At 41.4% G+C, this 17,159-nt stretch overlaps 1 protein-coding gene across 1 annotated transcript in view; it reads right to left on the bottom strand.

Moving 5' to 3' along the window:
• tmem131 (transmembrane protein 131) overlaps window positions 1-4,408 on the bottom strand; it is an 87,260-nt gene extending 82,852 nt beyond the window's left edge. The window contains exon 1 of the mRNA XM_008107092.3: window positions 4,083-4,408. Within this exon, the coding sequence (XP_008105299.1) occupies window positions 4,083-4,251 (169 nt within the window). The 5' untranslated portion in view covers window positions 4,252-4,408. The remainder of the gene's footprint in view (window positions 1-4,082) is intronic.
• Between the last annotated feature and the right edge of the window lie 12,751 nt (window positions 4,409-17,159).

The following is a 17,159-nucleotide window of genomic DNA, read 5'->3' as shown; positions in this document are numbered from 1 at the left end:
GGCTACCATGAGAAACACACTACGCCGCCAGGGACTCAGATCCTGCAGTGCCATACATGTCCCCCTGCTTAAGCCAGTACATGTCCGGGACCGACTGAAGTTTGCTAGAGAGCATTTGGATGATCCAGAAGAGTACTGGGAGAATGTCATATGGTCAGATGAAACCAAAGTAGAACTGTTTGGTAAAAACACAACTCGTCAGAAAGAATGCTGAGCTGCATCCAAAGAACACCATACCTACTGTGAAGCATGGGGGTGGCAACATCATGCCTTGGGGCTGTTTCTCTGCAAAGGGACCAGGATGACTGATCCGTATACATGAAAGGATGAAATGTGGCTGGGTCTTTCAGCATGACAATGATCCCAAGCACACCGCCAGGGCAACGAACGAGTGGCTTCGTAAGAAGCATTTCAAGGTTCTGGAGTGCCCTAGCCAGTCTCCAGATCTCAACCCTATAGAAAACCTTTGGAGGGAGTTGAAAGTCCGTGTTGCCCAGCGACAACCCCAAAACATCACTGCTCTTGAGGAGATCTGCATGGATGAATGATTTTTCGTGAAAAATCATACAATGTGATTTCTGGATGTGTTTTCTCATGTTGTCTCTCATAGTTGAGGTCTACCTATGATGTCAATTACAGGCTTCTCTCATCTTTTTAAGTGGGAGAACTTGTACAATTGGTATCTGACTAAATACTTTTTTACCTACTATATCTTATAGAAAAAGAAACAGCCTATTAGTAAGAAATTAAGATGGAAATGGGCAGGAACTGACTGAAGAATCTAATCAGCACAGCACAACAATACTATCCTTTCAGTATCCTCTTGAAGGAAAACAGAAAGACAAATGATTAAATAAGTCAGAAAGTTCAATATCCTGGTGGAAGAAAAGTGACACAGTGGGTCAAGATCCAACTTGCTACAAAGAAAATAGATATATAGGTATGTAGAGGGTCCAAGGAGCTTGCCTTAGAAGATCAAGAGTATTTACAAAATTACTGTACAAATATAGGCCTTTACAGTCACTATAAAACGACAAACACCACACCAAATCTTCAGAACATTTTTCCCTATTTGGATGCACTAAAACATCAAACATGTCTAAACAGCAGCCCCAAATAACAGCAGAGGGCAAACTATCTGGATGATTCAGAAAACTCTATTAGTGACACTGCAAGACTAACTGCTGAGCTTGCAAGTTCTAGGTTACACATGAGAGCACATTTTTAAACACTGTATAGCAACAAAACCTACACACAAAATATCATCACTCAAATCACTGAAAGTATAGTGGCAGCTATATTTGGATTATATGAAAATATTTGAAAAAGAAACTACAGCACAATACAAGATATAACTCAATTTGTTTGAGGTTTATATGCTAAACCAAAGTGATAAAGAATTTTCTATTAAACACCGTGGTCAATTATTTTAAATATATATGCAGTAATTTTTAAGGGATGAGCTCATATCTAGTAATATATTTGACATGGATTTTTTTCCTGATCACTGGCTTCATTTTTCTTTAGCTGGTCATTTCCTGGCTTAAAGCCATTTATATGTTGTCCTTCAGAGCACTTGAATGATCAGGTGTCTCTGAGTACCACTCTGTGTGTGCCTTCAGGTTGCATGCCAACTTGTGGCAACCCCCTGAACTTTATAGTGTTTTCTTAGGCAAGGAAGACTCAGAAGCAATTTTGCTGGTTCCTTCCTCTGAAATATAACCTACAGCACCTAGTATTCATTAGTGCTCTCACATCCAAGTACTAACTGGGACTAATACTGTTTAAACTAAATGCCTTTTAAGGCATTTAGGCCCTTATTCTCAAGCTGCTTTAGAAGACATGAAGCCTAAAAGTGGCACTCAAAACTAGTTTTTGAAATATACTAATCACATAGTGTGTTTTGATAAATAATCTGAAAACACTAAAAATGAATTGATAAAAACAAAAAATGCTAAAATTAAATTAAAAATTTGGTTAAAAAAACAATGTGTTTCCAGAGAGTTGCACTATGCCTGAATCAGCAAAATAAACAACAGGGAATTTACTGCCACTGCAAGGATGAATATTTGGCATAAGATTTTATAGACTGCTTAATCAGATGCAGTATATCTCCTTGATAATAAAAATTGTTGGGCAACGTGTGTGCGCACACATTCACATGTATGTACACATGTATTTATATTTTCAGAAAGTATCAGCTTGAAGGGCTGGGGGCCTTTGTTTAAATGCTGTCACTCCATGCAGTTCCTGGAGCTGCATCAGCAAGAAAATGAAATGCCAATGTATATAACACTATACGGTAAGTTACCATCTTTTACACATGTATCTCCTCAACACACAACATTATGAGAGCTTCATCAGAGAAACAATGACAGGGCAGACATCGCTCCTATACACACACAGACTACCTGCCACAATATATTTACATCTACATCTGTGTGTGTGTGTGTTTATATACCTACACACACACATACATTCATATACACGCAGATCCCCTCACAATATATATGTGTGTGTATGTGTGCGCTTTATCTATAAATTCATAACCATCATGGGCGATCACTCATGGCTGAGTATGATTGTCTTTCAGAGGTAGAGTCTTTTGAAGAGACTGTGAAGACCTATTCTGGATCTGCATGATCTTTCATATTGAGGATATCAATTTCCAGATTTCCACATAGTTACAGACACATGCATCCATATTCCTCTACTATATATGTATTCATATAACTCCGCTCAATTTGCTTTTGACATGATAAAAATCTATATATGTGTTTATGTGTATATATATGTGTGTGTGTGTGTGTGTGTATACAGTAGAGTCCCGCTTATCCAAGCCCCGCTTATCCAAAGTTCTGGATTATCCAAGCCATTTTTGTAGTCAATGTTTTCAATATATCATGATATTTTGGTGCTAAATTCGTAAATACAGTAATTATAACATAACATTACTGCGTATTGAACTACTTTTTCTGTCAAATTTGTTGTATAACATGATGTTTTGGTGTTTAATTTGTAACATCATAACCTAATTTGATGTTTAATAGGCTTTTCCTTAATCCCTCCTTATTATCCAAGATATTCGCTTATCCAAGGTTCTGCTGGCCCGTTTAGCTTGGATATGTGAGACTCTACTGTATATACATACACACACACGCACACACACATACATATGGTTATATATACATACACATCCATTTTTACACTATCCCCCTTTCACTATACACACACGCGCACACAGTAAAGATCTTTCCACAATTCATATCTATACACATACATTCATATACACAAAAAACTCACCACAATACATGTCTGCCTGTGTGTACAGGTGCATGTTTACATATTCATTCATACATACATACGTAATCCTTCATATACACAGAGACATATATATGTATATTGTGGAGAGAGTCCCAATGTATTCACACACGTGTAGTATTAATTGTCCTGAGGTTCTGAAACAGCACTTTAAACAAATAAATCCTACCCAGGGAACACCATCCATGCCATCTGACTGACCAAGAGAACTATTTTAAAGAAGTTGCTTTAAACCAGGCATGGGCTTAGGAGGCTTGGGGGGGGGGGGGGGGACTTGAGGCTGTTAGGAATGGTGGGAGTTGGAGTCCAGAACACCTGGGGGGCCCAAGTTTGCCCATGCCTGAGACCAGGCGATGCAAAGCTGCCTGTGGGACTCCCAAAGAGAAGCGGTCGAGAAGGGACCGGCGGCATTCAAGGCAAAACAAAGAAGGCAAGAAACAGCGACTTCCCTTCGCCTCTAAGCGCAAAGGAAGCCACAAAAGGGTGCGAGAAAGCCAGGCCCGGGAGGAGCACAAAGGAAAGGATGGCGAGACCCCGGGGAGCGGAGGACTCGGAGGGAGGAAGGGAAACATCAACACGGCGCAGGAAGGAAATGCGGAGGGACCTGGCTGCTGTTTTGGCTCGGGGTTGGCGGCGAGGTAAGACGGCCCTTCTGAGGCAGCCGACGGCTCTTGGGGGAGCCTGAGAAACGAGGGAGAGAGGGGGGGGGGGGGCACACACAACCGAAAGGGTTGTTATAGCGACCCCGAGGCCTCCTTTACCTTCTTTTTCGGCCCGAGTGGCGTTCAGCAGCAACGCAACCAGGAGCCGCAGCGCCGCTCCCAGCCAAGGGGCCGCCGTTAATGCCGTGACTGGAAGGGAAGCCCCAGGGGAAGGAGAGGGGCGAAGAGTCGGTTCCCGCTTCAGCGCTGCCGCCATCGCGCTCCTCATCAAGCCGCTGAGAAATCCCCGTATCCGCCTAAGGGGGCCCCTGAGTCCCGTGCGCGAGGCCGCTCTCGCTCGCGCGCTGGCTGGCTGGCGCGCGCTCTCTCTTCTCCAACTCTTTCGTTAGGGCGCGCGCGAGAGAGGGAGAGACGGCCTGGCGCTGGAGGGCGCGCGCACGCGCAATGCACACGCCTCTTCCCCGCCCCCTGCCCTGCCTTTCCCTCCCCACGGTTAGGCGTAGCTCCGCCCCACTTGAGCTCATTTCCTCCTCCTCTTCCTCGATCAAGGTGGAAGTGGAAAATGTTACTCGCGTTTCGCCATCTTGGAAAAGGGCACAGCGATGCTCCTCCGCCAAAGATGGAAGGTATGACGTCCTTCCATCTTTGTTGAGGGCATGACCGTTCTAGCTCGTGGCTCTCAGCGGGAGCACCATCTTTATTAAGGGCGCGGAGTTGTGATTCCCCGTACGGGGCGGGCTTTCTTTTCAGTTTCCAAAGCGCCTTTCTATCGAAAGGCTTTTAACGGCCTTCCCGAAATCTAGTGGTTCCCAGAAGAGATCGAGAGAGAGTCGTGACTCGGCATTTCTATTCTGACCTGGCGACGTTCTAGCTGGAATGTGTTTTTGATCTCTATGGTGCCACGGGCTGTCTGGGGGCTCCGTCTCCCCTACTCGTCACTTCCGTCGGAGGCGGCCAGCATTGCTCAAGCGCAAAGGGACCCCATCTGTCTTTGCAAACTTTGTGAGAGGTAGAAAACGACTTGGGTGTTTGTTTTGGGACAAACGCATATAGGACTCTGGCAGTTTCACAGTCAGGCAATGTTTACATGAAAGATACCTGCAAGACAAAAGCATTTAATTGTCAGAAACTTTTTGTGGAAGGCAGCCTACTTAAGTCATCAGAAGATGCCTCAGTTGGCAAATTATAGTATACACAGCATTGTATATTTTGAAATAACAAAAGTACAGACAGTGATCATTACCAGAACGAGCAATAGCTTGGGGAGGCAACTCGCATACTCTTCAATTGGTGATATGAGATTAGCACATGAAGTGCAATAAAAAAAAACCAGTCCCCCATGAAGGCCAAAAGAGGTACAATTTAAACTTTTGTCCATCTGAATTTAAAATTTAAAACAGGCCTCAGATTTTTCTTACAGTTTATTCTGAAGAGGCCACATTTTTTTATTCATGTAAATAAAGCATTCCTCCGGAGCACATTCAACTTAGCATAAACTGGGGCTATTATCTTGATTTTGCACCAATCCCCAGAGTCGGGCATGACTAGACTTAATGTCAGGGGAAAGCCTTTACCTTAACCTTAGCCTTGAATATATTTACTAAAGTCACTGAATACCAGCTTAAAAACCCTAAAGGTACCAGATTCCATCTGATCTCGGAAGATAAAGAACACCGACCTTGATCACTACCAGGATGGGAGACACCCAACGAATACCAGGTGCTGTACACCAAATATCAGAGGAATGGACTGGCAAAACCACCTCTGAGAACTCCTTTCCTAAGTAAACTATAAAAGTATTGGGATCGCTGTAAGTCAACAAGTGCTCAGAGGCACATATATACACAAAGTGAGACAGAGTCCCAGTTTAACTGGAGGAGGCTATCATAACACCATTATTTTAAATAGCCCTCCCTGGTTCCCACCAACTGCACCAACTGCTCTTCTCTCTGGGGAGGGATCAACAAGAACGGTCTCCTCATCATCTGCCCCCAAGTTCTGGAATTCCACTCCCAGAGAATTTAGATGGATCCTATTTTTTGTGTTTAGGCAGGCATTTGGTGATTTAATCATAGAATCATAGAATAGTAGAGTTGGAAGAGACCTCATGGGCCATCCAGTCCAACCCCCCACTAAGAAGCAGGAAATCGCATTCAAAGCACCCCCGACAGATGGCCATCCAGTCTCTGCTTAAGAGCCTCCAAAGAAGGAGCCTCCACCACAGCCCGGGGGAGAGAGTTCTACTGTCGAACAGTTCTCACAGTGAGGAAGTTCTTCCTGATGTTCAGGTGGAATCTCCTTTCCTGTAGTTTGAAGCCATTGTTCCGTGTCCTAGTCTGCAGGGCAGCAGAAAACAAGCTTGCTCCCTCTTCCCTATGACTTCCCCTCACATAGTTGTACATGGCTATCATGTTTCCTCTCAGTCTTCTCTTCTGCAGGCTAAACATGCCCAGCTCTTTAAGCCGCTCCTCATAGGGCTTGTTCTCCAGACCTTTGATCATTTTAGTTGCCCTCCTCTGGACAACTAAATTTGATGATTAACTATGGTATGTTCCACCAAATAATTGTGCTGGTGTGTGTTTTAATGAAAATTTTAATTTGGTTTTAATCTTTTGATTGTTTAATCTCATAGAAGTTGACCATAGAGCCATGCTGGAGGACTTAGAGATTCATAGAGGTAACATATTTATCAAAATCTGTCAAATCCACAAAAACAAAACCTGCAAATGTGAAGGCTGACAGCAGTGGCAGGTTATTGTCTTTAACTATCAGGTTCCTAAGTGTAAATGAAGGAAGGAGGACATTACTCAGGTTAAATGTTTATCAAAGGCAAAATGTGCAGGCTGTGGTAGCTTGATGACTGATTAAATGAATGCAAATGAAGAACAATTAGTGATAATGCAATCACTTCAGCATGGACAAGAAGATAATCACCCATTGTGGGACAAAAGACAAGCTGCAATGAATATTGTACAGTCAAACTTTGTTATTCGTTCCAATTAGGCTCCTTTATCTTGGAGTCTCTCTTTAAATTCCTCTCGTGAGGAATCACAACTTTCAGTTTCCAAACAATAAGTAGTGACTGTCTAGAGCAGGGGTCCTCAAACTTTTTAAGTGGAGGGCCGATTCATGGTCCCTCAGATTGTTGACGGGCCGAATTATCATTTGGAAAAAAAAAATGAACCAATTCCTATGCTCACTGCACATGTCTTATTTGTAGTGCAAAGAAAACAAAAACAAAAAAACAGAACCCAGCAACAATTATTTATTTATTTACTAACTACATTTATACCCCACCCTCTCTCACCCCGAAGGGGACTCAGAGCGGCTTACAAGTTGTATGTACATACAATATATTATATTATTAGCATAGCACAATATTAGCATTATGTAATACTATATTGTACTATACCATTATACCATAATATTATTAGTAATATTACATTTAATATATAATATATAATTAATATTATCATATTATACGATATTATTATATTGTATTATTATTAGCTGCCCTGAGTCCCCTATTGGGTGAGAAGGGTGGGGTAGAAATACTATAATAAATAAATAAATATTATATTGTATTACATTATAATATTATTATCAATATTATATGTACACACAATATATTATATTATTACTATATCATTCATTTACAATATTTCATTTACAATATTAGTAAATGAAAGAACAATACAATATTTAAAAATAAAAATAATGTTAACCAACATACTGTCAACTTATCAGGATTGCAGTGGGAAGTGTGGACCTGCTTCTGGCCAATTAGACAATCAAGTAGGATTGTTGTTGTTGTGCCTTGAAGTCATTTCAGACTTTGGGTGAGCCCAAGTCTAAAACTGAGGGCGGGGGCCAGGTAAATGGCCTTGGAGGGCCGCATCCGGCCCCCGGGCCTTAGTTTGGGGACCCCTGGTCTAGAGAACACTGTTCTAATCACATATTAAGCCATGTTGTTGCCTTAAGGATCACTTTAGGGGACTCGTCAACATTGCTATAGCTATTTTAACTCGTTTTAAATGCTAGTGGACCTTTAAAATTAGAAAACCACTGTTAATATATTGACATTTATAACCATAAGGTAAGGAGATGAGAGCAAATGAAGCATCACAATCAGTGAGAGGCTTCCCACAAAATTATACTACTTTATTTCCCTCATTTTTGCTAAAATCTGAAGTAGTTTTCAGACAGGAAAGCTTGGAAAAGATCACAATGCTGGGGGAAATGGAAGAAGGAAGAGAGGCCGACCAAGGGTGAGATGGATGGACGGTATCCTTGAAGTGACTGGCTTGACCTTGAAGGAACTGGGGGCGGCGATGGCTGACAGGGAGCTCTGGCGTGGACTGGTTCATGAGCTCACGAAGAGTCTGAAACGACTATGCGATTGAGCAGCAGCTGAAGTAGTTTTCAGACAACAAAGGCTAAGAATTCTGCCTTGAATGAAAACAAAAGTCCTCTCTCAGACTCAATGGAATCACATGTAGCACCATGTTCTTCCACTTCCCAAACCACTCTAGACATTCCTGAACCTGTTTGATTTTGGAAGGAAAATAGAGATTCAAGTTTTGTTTATATCTGGATGGGAGACGAAGGATTTCCAGACAGTGCTAGGAAAGAATGATACCTGAAACCCTGGAGAAGCTGCTGCCTTTCAAAGTTGACAGTAAAGCCCTAGTTCAGTGGTTCTCAACCTAAGGTCCCCAGATGTTTTTGACCTTCAACCCCTAAAAATCCTAACAGCTGAAAAACTGGCTGGGATTTCTGGGAGTTGTAGGCCAAAAACATCTGGGGACCTCAGGTTGAGAACCACTGCCCTAGTTGGACCAATGGTCTGACTCAGTGCAAGGAGCTTCCTATGTTCTTCAAGAGTGGCACACATCAAAATATATGTAGTTTCACAGAAGATATTATAACTTGGTGCATCATTAATGCTATGCATAAAATAAATACCAGGTTTTATACCGGAGCCCACAACTGTTTCCCATACAAAGAGAAAAGCAAACTGTTCATAATCAGAAACACTGAAGATATCAGCTATTAATTTGTAAGAGATCGAGCAGTAGATCCCTATCTAACTTCTGTCTGCTCCTGGTGTAGATAGTTTCTGGCAAGATGAATAAATGACATGGCATGTTCTCACAACTCTGAAGTACCTCCAAATAATGGACAGCCTGAACATTTGTGTCTTTTAAAATGTTAACTTTGTTACAGTATTTATGAACAGGGAAGCGTATAGTTTGTCAACATTAGAGCCCTAGGTCTATGAATTTACGTTCCATTCTCTGAGCTAAGCTACTCTTTCTTTGCATGCACAGTTCTGGTATTTAGCTTTCACCTGATCTTTAGTGTTCGTTCTTATTGGCTTGTGCAAGTCTGTGTCTTGTTAAACATGTGGCTCAGGTCTCTCAGGCTCAACTCGAAGTGCCCTGAGACTTCAACTTACAGTCCTTAATCAGCTGGTTCCCACAGGTTGCTGTTATGAGTCATCCTCCTCAATTGGCCTTAATGCCTGAAAGCATGATCTGTCCTGAGCATTTCTTCCAGAGAGGAAACGAACAAAGATTGCCCCAGGTGGAGCCCCATAAGCATATTTCTAAATGTGGTAATCTATCCCTTAGAGATTCAGAGCTTTCTCGCTATCCTACGACCTCCGTACTCTTAATCTTGTAAATCAATCAGTCCAAAATGACCTAAAGCAGAGGTAGGTAGACTTCAGGTTTGCTGGATGTACTTTTGCTTTTGTTTATAAATAAAGCAGCCAGAACCAGTTGCAAAGCACATGTAGTAGCACTTCGATGAGAGACCACCAAAGAGTCCAAGGTGTTGTAGGCTATACAGGTTGGGTGCCCCTTATCAAAAATGCTTGGTAGCAGAAGTGTTTTGTATGTTGGAATATCTGTAATTTGCATATATTTACATAGTGAAACATTAGCAACCTTAGATATGCAGATGATACCACTTTGATGACTAAAAGCGAGGAGGAGCTGAGGAGTCTTATAACCAAGGTGAAAGAAGAAAGTGCAAAAGCTGGGTTGCAAGTAAACATAAAAAAACCAAGAGTATGGCAACTGATAACTGGCAAATAGAGGGAGAAAACATGGAGACAGTGACAGACTTTGTATTTCTAGGGATGAAGATTACTGCAGACATAGACTGCAGCCAGGAAATCAGAAGACATTTCCTTCTTGGGAGGAGAGCAATGACCAATCTCGTTATAATAGTGAAGAGTAGAGACATCACACTGGCAACGAAAGTCAGCATAGTTAAAGCAATGGTATTCCCTGAAGTAACCTATGGATGTGAGAACTGGACCATAAGGACGGCTGAGCGAAGGAAGATAGATGCTTTCGAACTGTGGTGTTGGAGGAAAATCCTGAAAGTGCCTTGGACTGCAAGAAGATCAAACCAGTCCATACTTCAGGAAATAATGCCCAACTGCTCACTGGAGGGAAGTATATTAGAGACCAAAAGGAAGTACTTTGGCCACATAATGAGAAGACAGGAAAGCTTGGAGAAGATAATGATGCTGGGGAAAATGGAAAGGAAAAGGAAGAGGGGCCGACCAAGAGCAAGATGGATGGATGATATCCTTTAAGTGATTGGCTTGACCTTGAAGGAGCTGCAGGTGGCAACGGCTGACAGGGAGCTCTGACGAAGGCTGGCCCATGAGGTCACGAAGAGTTGGAAGCAACTGAACGAATGAACAACAAAAAAACCCATAATGAGGTGTCTTGAATGGGTGAACCTAGTGAAAATAAGAAATTCATATATATTTTATATACACCTTATCACATTGCCTGAAGGTAATTTTATTCATAACATTTGTAGTCATTTTGTGCATGAAACAAGGTTTGGGGACATTTCTTTAACCAAAAACAAAGGTTTTACTATCTCAGCCCCCTGTGTGGACAATTTTGCAATTTGAAGTATTTTGATCTTGGAATTCCCGATAAGGGATACTCAACCTATATTTCTGAGGAAGGAACTGATAAAATCATCTCTGAGGATTCCTTGCTTAAGAAAACCCTATGAAATCCATGGGATTGCCATAAATCTTCAGGGAACTTGAAGGTACACATACATAGCATCTTTGGAGCTTCTGGGATGGTTTCAATACTTGAGCTGAACTGAACTTAACTCTCAGTAAATATAAGCTTTTATTATTTTAACAGCTTAACTGTGATAGAAAAAAAGTTATGCTTCTGCTATTGTTGAATAACTGTGAGTCATAAACCTTTGCCGACTTACTACATATCACTGCACAGATCTACCAGTAATCGCAATGACTCTATTGCCCACCCTGACCTAGAGGACTATAAAACAGCCCTCAGAAAGAGAACAAAGGTTTGTTTCCAGTTACAAAAGATGTGTAATTTGCTTCATAAAGATTCTTTTATGCAAAAGCTGTATTTTAGTCATGGCTTGGTTCGTTCTGGAAACAACATCTTTCTACACCACGAGGTCTAAACTCTTCTGCTAATAGTCTATTGCTCTTCTGCTCTCACCAATATATTTTTCTCGCTAATTAGTTTAAAAATTGTACAAGTTGTTGATCTTGTTGTTAGGTACTTTCAAGTTATTTCTGATGTATAGTTACTCAGTCATAGAGATTTCTGGGCAAAATTGGCTCAGAGTAGATTTGCCTTTGTGTTCCTCTAAGGCAGTCGTTCTCAACCTGTGGATCCCCAGATGTTTTGGCCTTCAACTCCCAGAAACCCTAACAGCTGGTAAACTGGCTGGGATTTCTGGGAGTTGTAGGCCAAAACATCTGGGAATCCACAGGTTGAGAACCACTGCTCTAAGACCAAGAAAGCATGACTTGCCTACGGCCACCCAGTAGGTTTTATGGCTGAAAGCATATTCAAACCCTGGTCTCCTGGGCCATAGCCCAACTCTCAAACCACTACACCATGCTGGCTCTCTTACTATTCTTTGTTAAGGTATTGTGCACCATAGCAAAAATATGCCCAATCTAAGGGCGCTTACAGACAGGAAAAACCCATGAAGCTGGTTTTAAAAAACTGCTTAGGCATGGTTTTTTGTCCCCACACCTCCCCCAAAACCTGGGTTTTCTCGGTGTGTGTGTGTGTGTGTGTCTAGATGCCCTCCCAATAATAATTGGGAGGTCACCCAGAAGCCCCCCTCAAAAGCCCTATTTTAAAAAACATTTAAGTTTAAAAGTTTTAAGGGCTTTTGGGGGGGCTTCGGGGGAGGGAGTGGAGCCATCTCAAACCCTTAGACTCCAGGAGCCCAAAAGTATGAGATGGCTGTGGGAACTGATCCCCAAATAGTCCCAGGACTATCCAGGGGGTCAGTCCTCACAGGCCCAATAACCCATTAGCCCCGGGTCTTTCAGAGAGACCTGAGTCTAATGCGGTATTAAATTAAATTGGAATAACTGCAGTTATTCTGAATTAATTTGGTTTTACCAGAGGCATTGTTTGGACACCTCCGGTAAACGCCCAACAAGCCCTGCATTTTGAAGTCTGTCTGGAAGGGTCCATATTCACATATAGGCATTAGTTTTGTGCTTTGATACAATACCAGGTACTAGACACATATTGTATACCAGGTATCTAGACAATCCACAAAGTGGTTTTTGGGAGAAGAGGCGTGGACATTTCTTAGCACAGAATCAGAACAAAATGAATGGTGCAACCAAAAGCTTGGCCTCAAAATTTGCAATGGGGAAAAAAACATAGCAGCAGGTTCAGTAGCAAGGTCTTCTAAGGCTTTCAGTCAGACCAAGCCCTGCATATAACCAAACTCATGTAGCTCTGGGCAAAATTTCTAAGGGAAAATCATATGCAGGGCGGATACTATCTTTGTTTAGAGTGCTGGTGTGGCACCTTAATTCCCTTGTTTGCTTGGTTTGCGTCTGGGTCATTAGGAGATGTGATTCACTGCACACAAACTTTTACACACCAAACTTCACAAGATTAAAATAAAAGCAACAGGAGCATTTTGGGCCACCATCTGTTTCGTTCATACCCATCATCTATCTTTTTATTTGACTTCTCCTAATAATTTTTCTCTTTCTTCCCCCATCCATTCATCTGTTATTCCCCAACATAACAACAGAATTTTCAAATATGTATCTTCACTCTGAACAAATCTTGCCAAGAAAACACTGTGATAGGCTTGCTTTAGGGTTGGCAAAAGTCAACATTGATTTGAAGGCACATAACAACAATTCTTCCCTCTTTTCACAGCCTCTTTCTTTAATGTTTCTCTTTTCCCCACAGAAAGCATTAAAATTTCAAGCAGTATAGAACTTTCACAATGTCATTTAACCATGTTCTCCCCAAAGAAGAAATGAATAGACAAAAAAACCAACAACAACATTGCATTAAAATGTGCTAATACCAAATTAGATCCATAAATGAGCCAGTGCTGTGTAGAAGTGATTTGAATGTTGGACTAGGATTCTGGGAAACTGTCAGGACCCTGGCTGCAGAGCACCAATAACCTTACACAGAGGCCAGTCTCTATCTAATATCTTTATTAAAGAAATATATAAAATCAATAAAAACAAGTGAAGAATATAGTTCAGAAGCAGACCTTTCAGATGAGGTCAAATATAGTCCAGAAATGTATTGTCCAATATAAGATATTAGAGTTCAAAGTTTTAATCCACTTGACCGAAACACATACTTTGCCAAGCAATAGTGTGGGGAAATAACAGAGTCCTTAAAGTCCAATGAAGCTTGACAACAAGGCTGGAAATAAACTTGATTATTGACTAGATCCGTGACTGGAGGCAAGACGAACATGAAGCATGAAACAGAGTCCGTGGTAAAACCGTGAGACAAGGCAAGGCTTGAAGCTTGATCCGGGAAGCAAGGAACTGGGATTACGAAGTCCACACACGATCTCTCTCCTCAAGCTGATCAATTGACTCTGCAAAGAATCCCTCGCGCCAAACACCTATATTGGGTCTCGTTTTCCCGCCAACAGAACTCTTTCCCTAGAGAACGAGAAGCGAAACCCAACTCTGTCCAGATGTGTGACTCCTTAGAATTTCCCAAGGGAAGCAGGCCTAATCAGCTTGATGTTTGGCAACTAAGCGTAAACTCCTCCGTTGGGCCTCTCTGACTCCCCTTTCTCTGGAATAAGATTCTTTTCTGGGAAACGGTGGGGAGTTCTGCCCAAGGCCTGTTTGGCTGAATTCTTGAGGGCAAACATCAACATCCTGCAGGTGAAGAGACTCCGGCTCTTGCTGAACTGGCGAAAACCCCATGTTTTCCTCTTCGTCTGCCACAATAGTACTAGGAACAGGACTACAAGGCCCATGAGTCCTCACAGAAACCACCCTTTCAGTCTTGATAGAGTCACCATAAATTACTTGAAGGCACACAGAAACCATAATGCAAGTTTAGAAATAATCAAATGAAAAAAATATGCTCCCATAGTGCCTAAGACTGTGCTCATGAGAGATATATACCTGCTCTGCTCTGCTGTCCAGGTACTAATAGTTGATGAGCAAATCAGGCTCCAGATCTTCCTCCTCCTTATGGTCCTTTATGGGTTTGGACTGAACCCAATGTAAATAAGCATTCCTTCACTTCTTGGAAACCTATGTTCATTCCTTTCCAGTAAAAAGTGTAAATTTTGCCACTACTCGGGCAAAGTTGCTGTTTTGCTTAATAAGGATCCTGATAGGGATTGTATGAACAGCCTTATGTTTGTATACAAGGGCTATAGGCTGCACACCCAAGACAAAGGGTGCTTTCATGTAAAGAAGCTCTTGTCACAAGAGCTTTACATGAGCAATAAAAATGTATTACAAGGTGGGCAAGCTGGCTAGAATCAATGTGATTTGCGCATTAGTCTACAACCTTGGAGACTAGAGTTTGAATCCCCACTTGGCAACGAAACCCACAGGGTGAGTTTAGACAAGTCACACTTTCTCAAGTTCAAGGGAAGGCAATGGCAAACCTCTTCTGAGCAAATCTTGTCATGAAAAAATATGCCTGTTTTGCTTTACGGTCCCCATAGATCGGAAATGACCTGAAGGCATACAAAAACAACAAGGCAAGCTAGCTATTCTATAATACTGCTCAAAAATGCCACTGCAACTTAACTATGAGGAAGTCAAATAAAGGCCCAGTCAGGTAACCAAGATATTATCACTCATTAAAAAAGACAAAGAGGAGAAAGAGAAGCAGTAGGAATTTGACAATGCAGCCAGTTCACCCGGTAATTCGGCAAGTTAGAGACCAAAGGTCAAACTATGTGTGGAGAAATTACAGTGAAATAGTCAATAAAGAGGTGTATGAATCAAAGTTTGCACTTGAACACTGCCCAGAAGCTTTGAATAGAAGGTAGGCGTTCTTTTGTGCTGTTATATTAACTGGAACAGCAAGACTTTAGCTGATTTGCGTAAGAAGTAGGTAGGTAGAAGGTAGTAACCTTGGTATTGTTGTTGCCTTAGTAACAAAAATGCTGCAAAAGGTTGTGAGGCATTATGTTTACCCAGAATGGCTTCCAATTTACCTTTCTAAAAGCAATTAAAAAGAAAGAAAAGAAACAATGGGTCAATTGAAAACACATGCTGTAGCAACTGCTTCTGCATATCATGGTGAGTGCCCACCATGTTATTGTGCATTGTAATCCTGACTCTCAGACCTTATTCAAAGATTAATTAGTATATGTGAAAGGGGGTTTAAAACACTTTTGTCAGATTTACATACAATGAGTAATGCTCATTGAAATTATATGATAATACAGTCTTGGAATTGGCTGAAGTTATGTGATGTTACATAATGTTTGCTGTCTGTTGGCCGCAGAATGCACACCCACCACCTTCTTTGAGGAAAAGAAAATTCAAGATCTTCCTTCTACCCTCTGACCCAGCTTGCCAGACAGAGTCACTTCAACTTCTCTTGTAGTCCTAACACTTTTTATCATATACTTTGACTTATTGTATATTCTCATATATAAGTTGACCTCATGTATAAGTTAAGAACAGGTCAATATTGTGGATTTTGATATGGCACATTGGTAAGTTGAGAGGGGAGTGCACCAATGCTGCTTAGGCAGGCTGCTGCCCTGGCTGCCACTGCCATTCAAAGAGGCCAGAAGCAGCACCATGGTAGTGAAAACGGCAGGGGTTGGTGTTTCTTTGAGCTTTTCCTAGGACGGACTAACCTCACCACTCTACTTAGAGGAGATGGATCCTTTTAGAATACTTACATTGACAAGTGGACAAGTTGACCCAAATATTTTGGGTGGATTTTTTACCACAGTTTATAGACCGACACATGAGCATATATATTCTTTCTTTATGCCTTCATTCTATCTCATGCCCATAACTAACACCTCTTATGTAATTCTATCTTAATTCATTCCTCAAATGGTCCCCATATCGCTATGGCTGTACTGCTTTTCCCCTCCTCCATCCACATCCCTCAAGGAGTCCTTCTCACAATACCTCACACATGGAGAATGCTAATCCATTTGAAGTATAGGCAGAGCATATACTTCAAATGGAATATTTCAAACACATACAATACATAAGCTTCAAACTTGGACTACTGCTTCCAGAATACTAGTTTCAGCTTGGACAAACTCTCCATAATTGGCACTAAAATGCAAGTTTACATTGGGTGCTGTGTACTTCCAGGATGGCTGTATGCCTGACAAGCTGGTTTCAAGGAGAAGACCAGAACAATGACTTCCTGACTGCATTTGAAGGGCTACATGAAGAACTTGTGTTGTATGAGTTCCCGGTAATAGTGTGAATACTATTCCTGTTTAACAAGACCTATGGTCAACATACTCTTCTTTTTGTTACTTCAGAGCAGGAGATGATATAGTAATAGTTTAATGCCTTTGTGTGTGTGGACAATTCTTTTCCCTCATAAAGGAATGGTAAAAATTGAGCATTGTTCACTTCAAACATTTGAGTTCTAAAAGATTTTCCAGTCATAACTTCAATATTTTCCTCATCTGCACAAAGAGAGATAAAGAGAGATTGATGGATAGACAAATATCCAGTTACTATGAATGTACCAACCTTCCATGTTGAATCTATTTTTCCTACTCACAACTTATCAGATAAGTTCCCTTTTTTTCAATCTTTCACAGACTCTAACTTTTTTGTTCTCTCAAAGGGGAAAAGATGAAAACATGAATACTCCTGTGGGAATGTCACTATTC

Source organism: Anolis carolinensis, chromosome 3, assembly GCF_035594765.1.
Source record: "Anolis carolinensis isolate JA03-04 chromosome 3, rAnoCar3.1.pri, whole genome shotgun sequence".
Classification (NCBI taxonomy): domain Eukaryota; kingdom Metazoa; phylum Chordata; class Lepidosauria; order Squamata; family Dactyloidae; genus Anolis; species Anolis carolinensis.
Note: the sequence above shows the minus strand (reverse complement) of the source record. Positions and strands in the feature narration are given on the sequence as shown.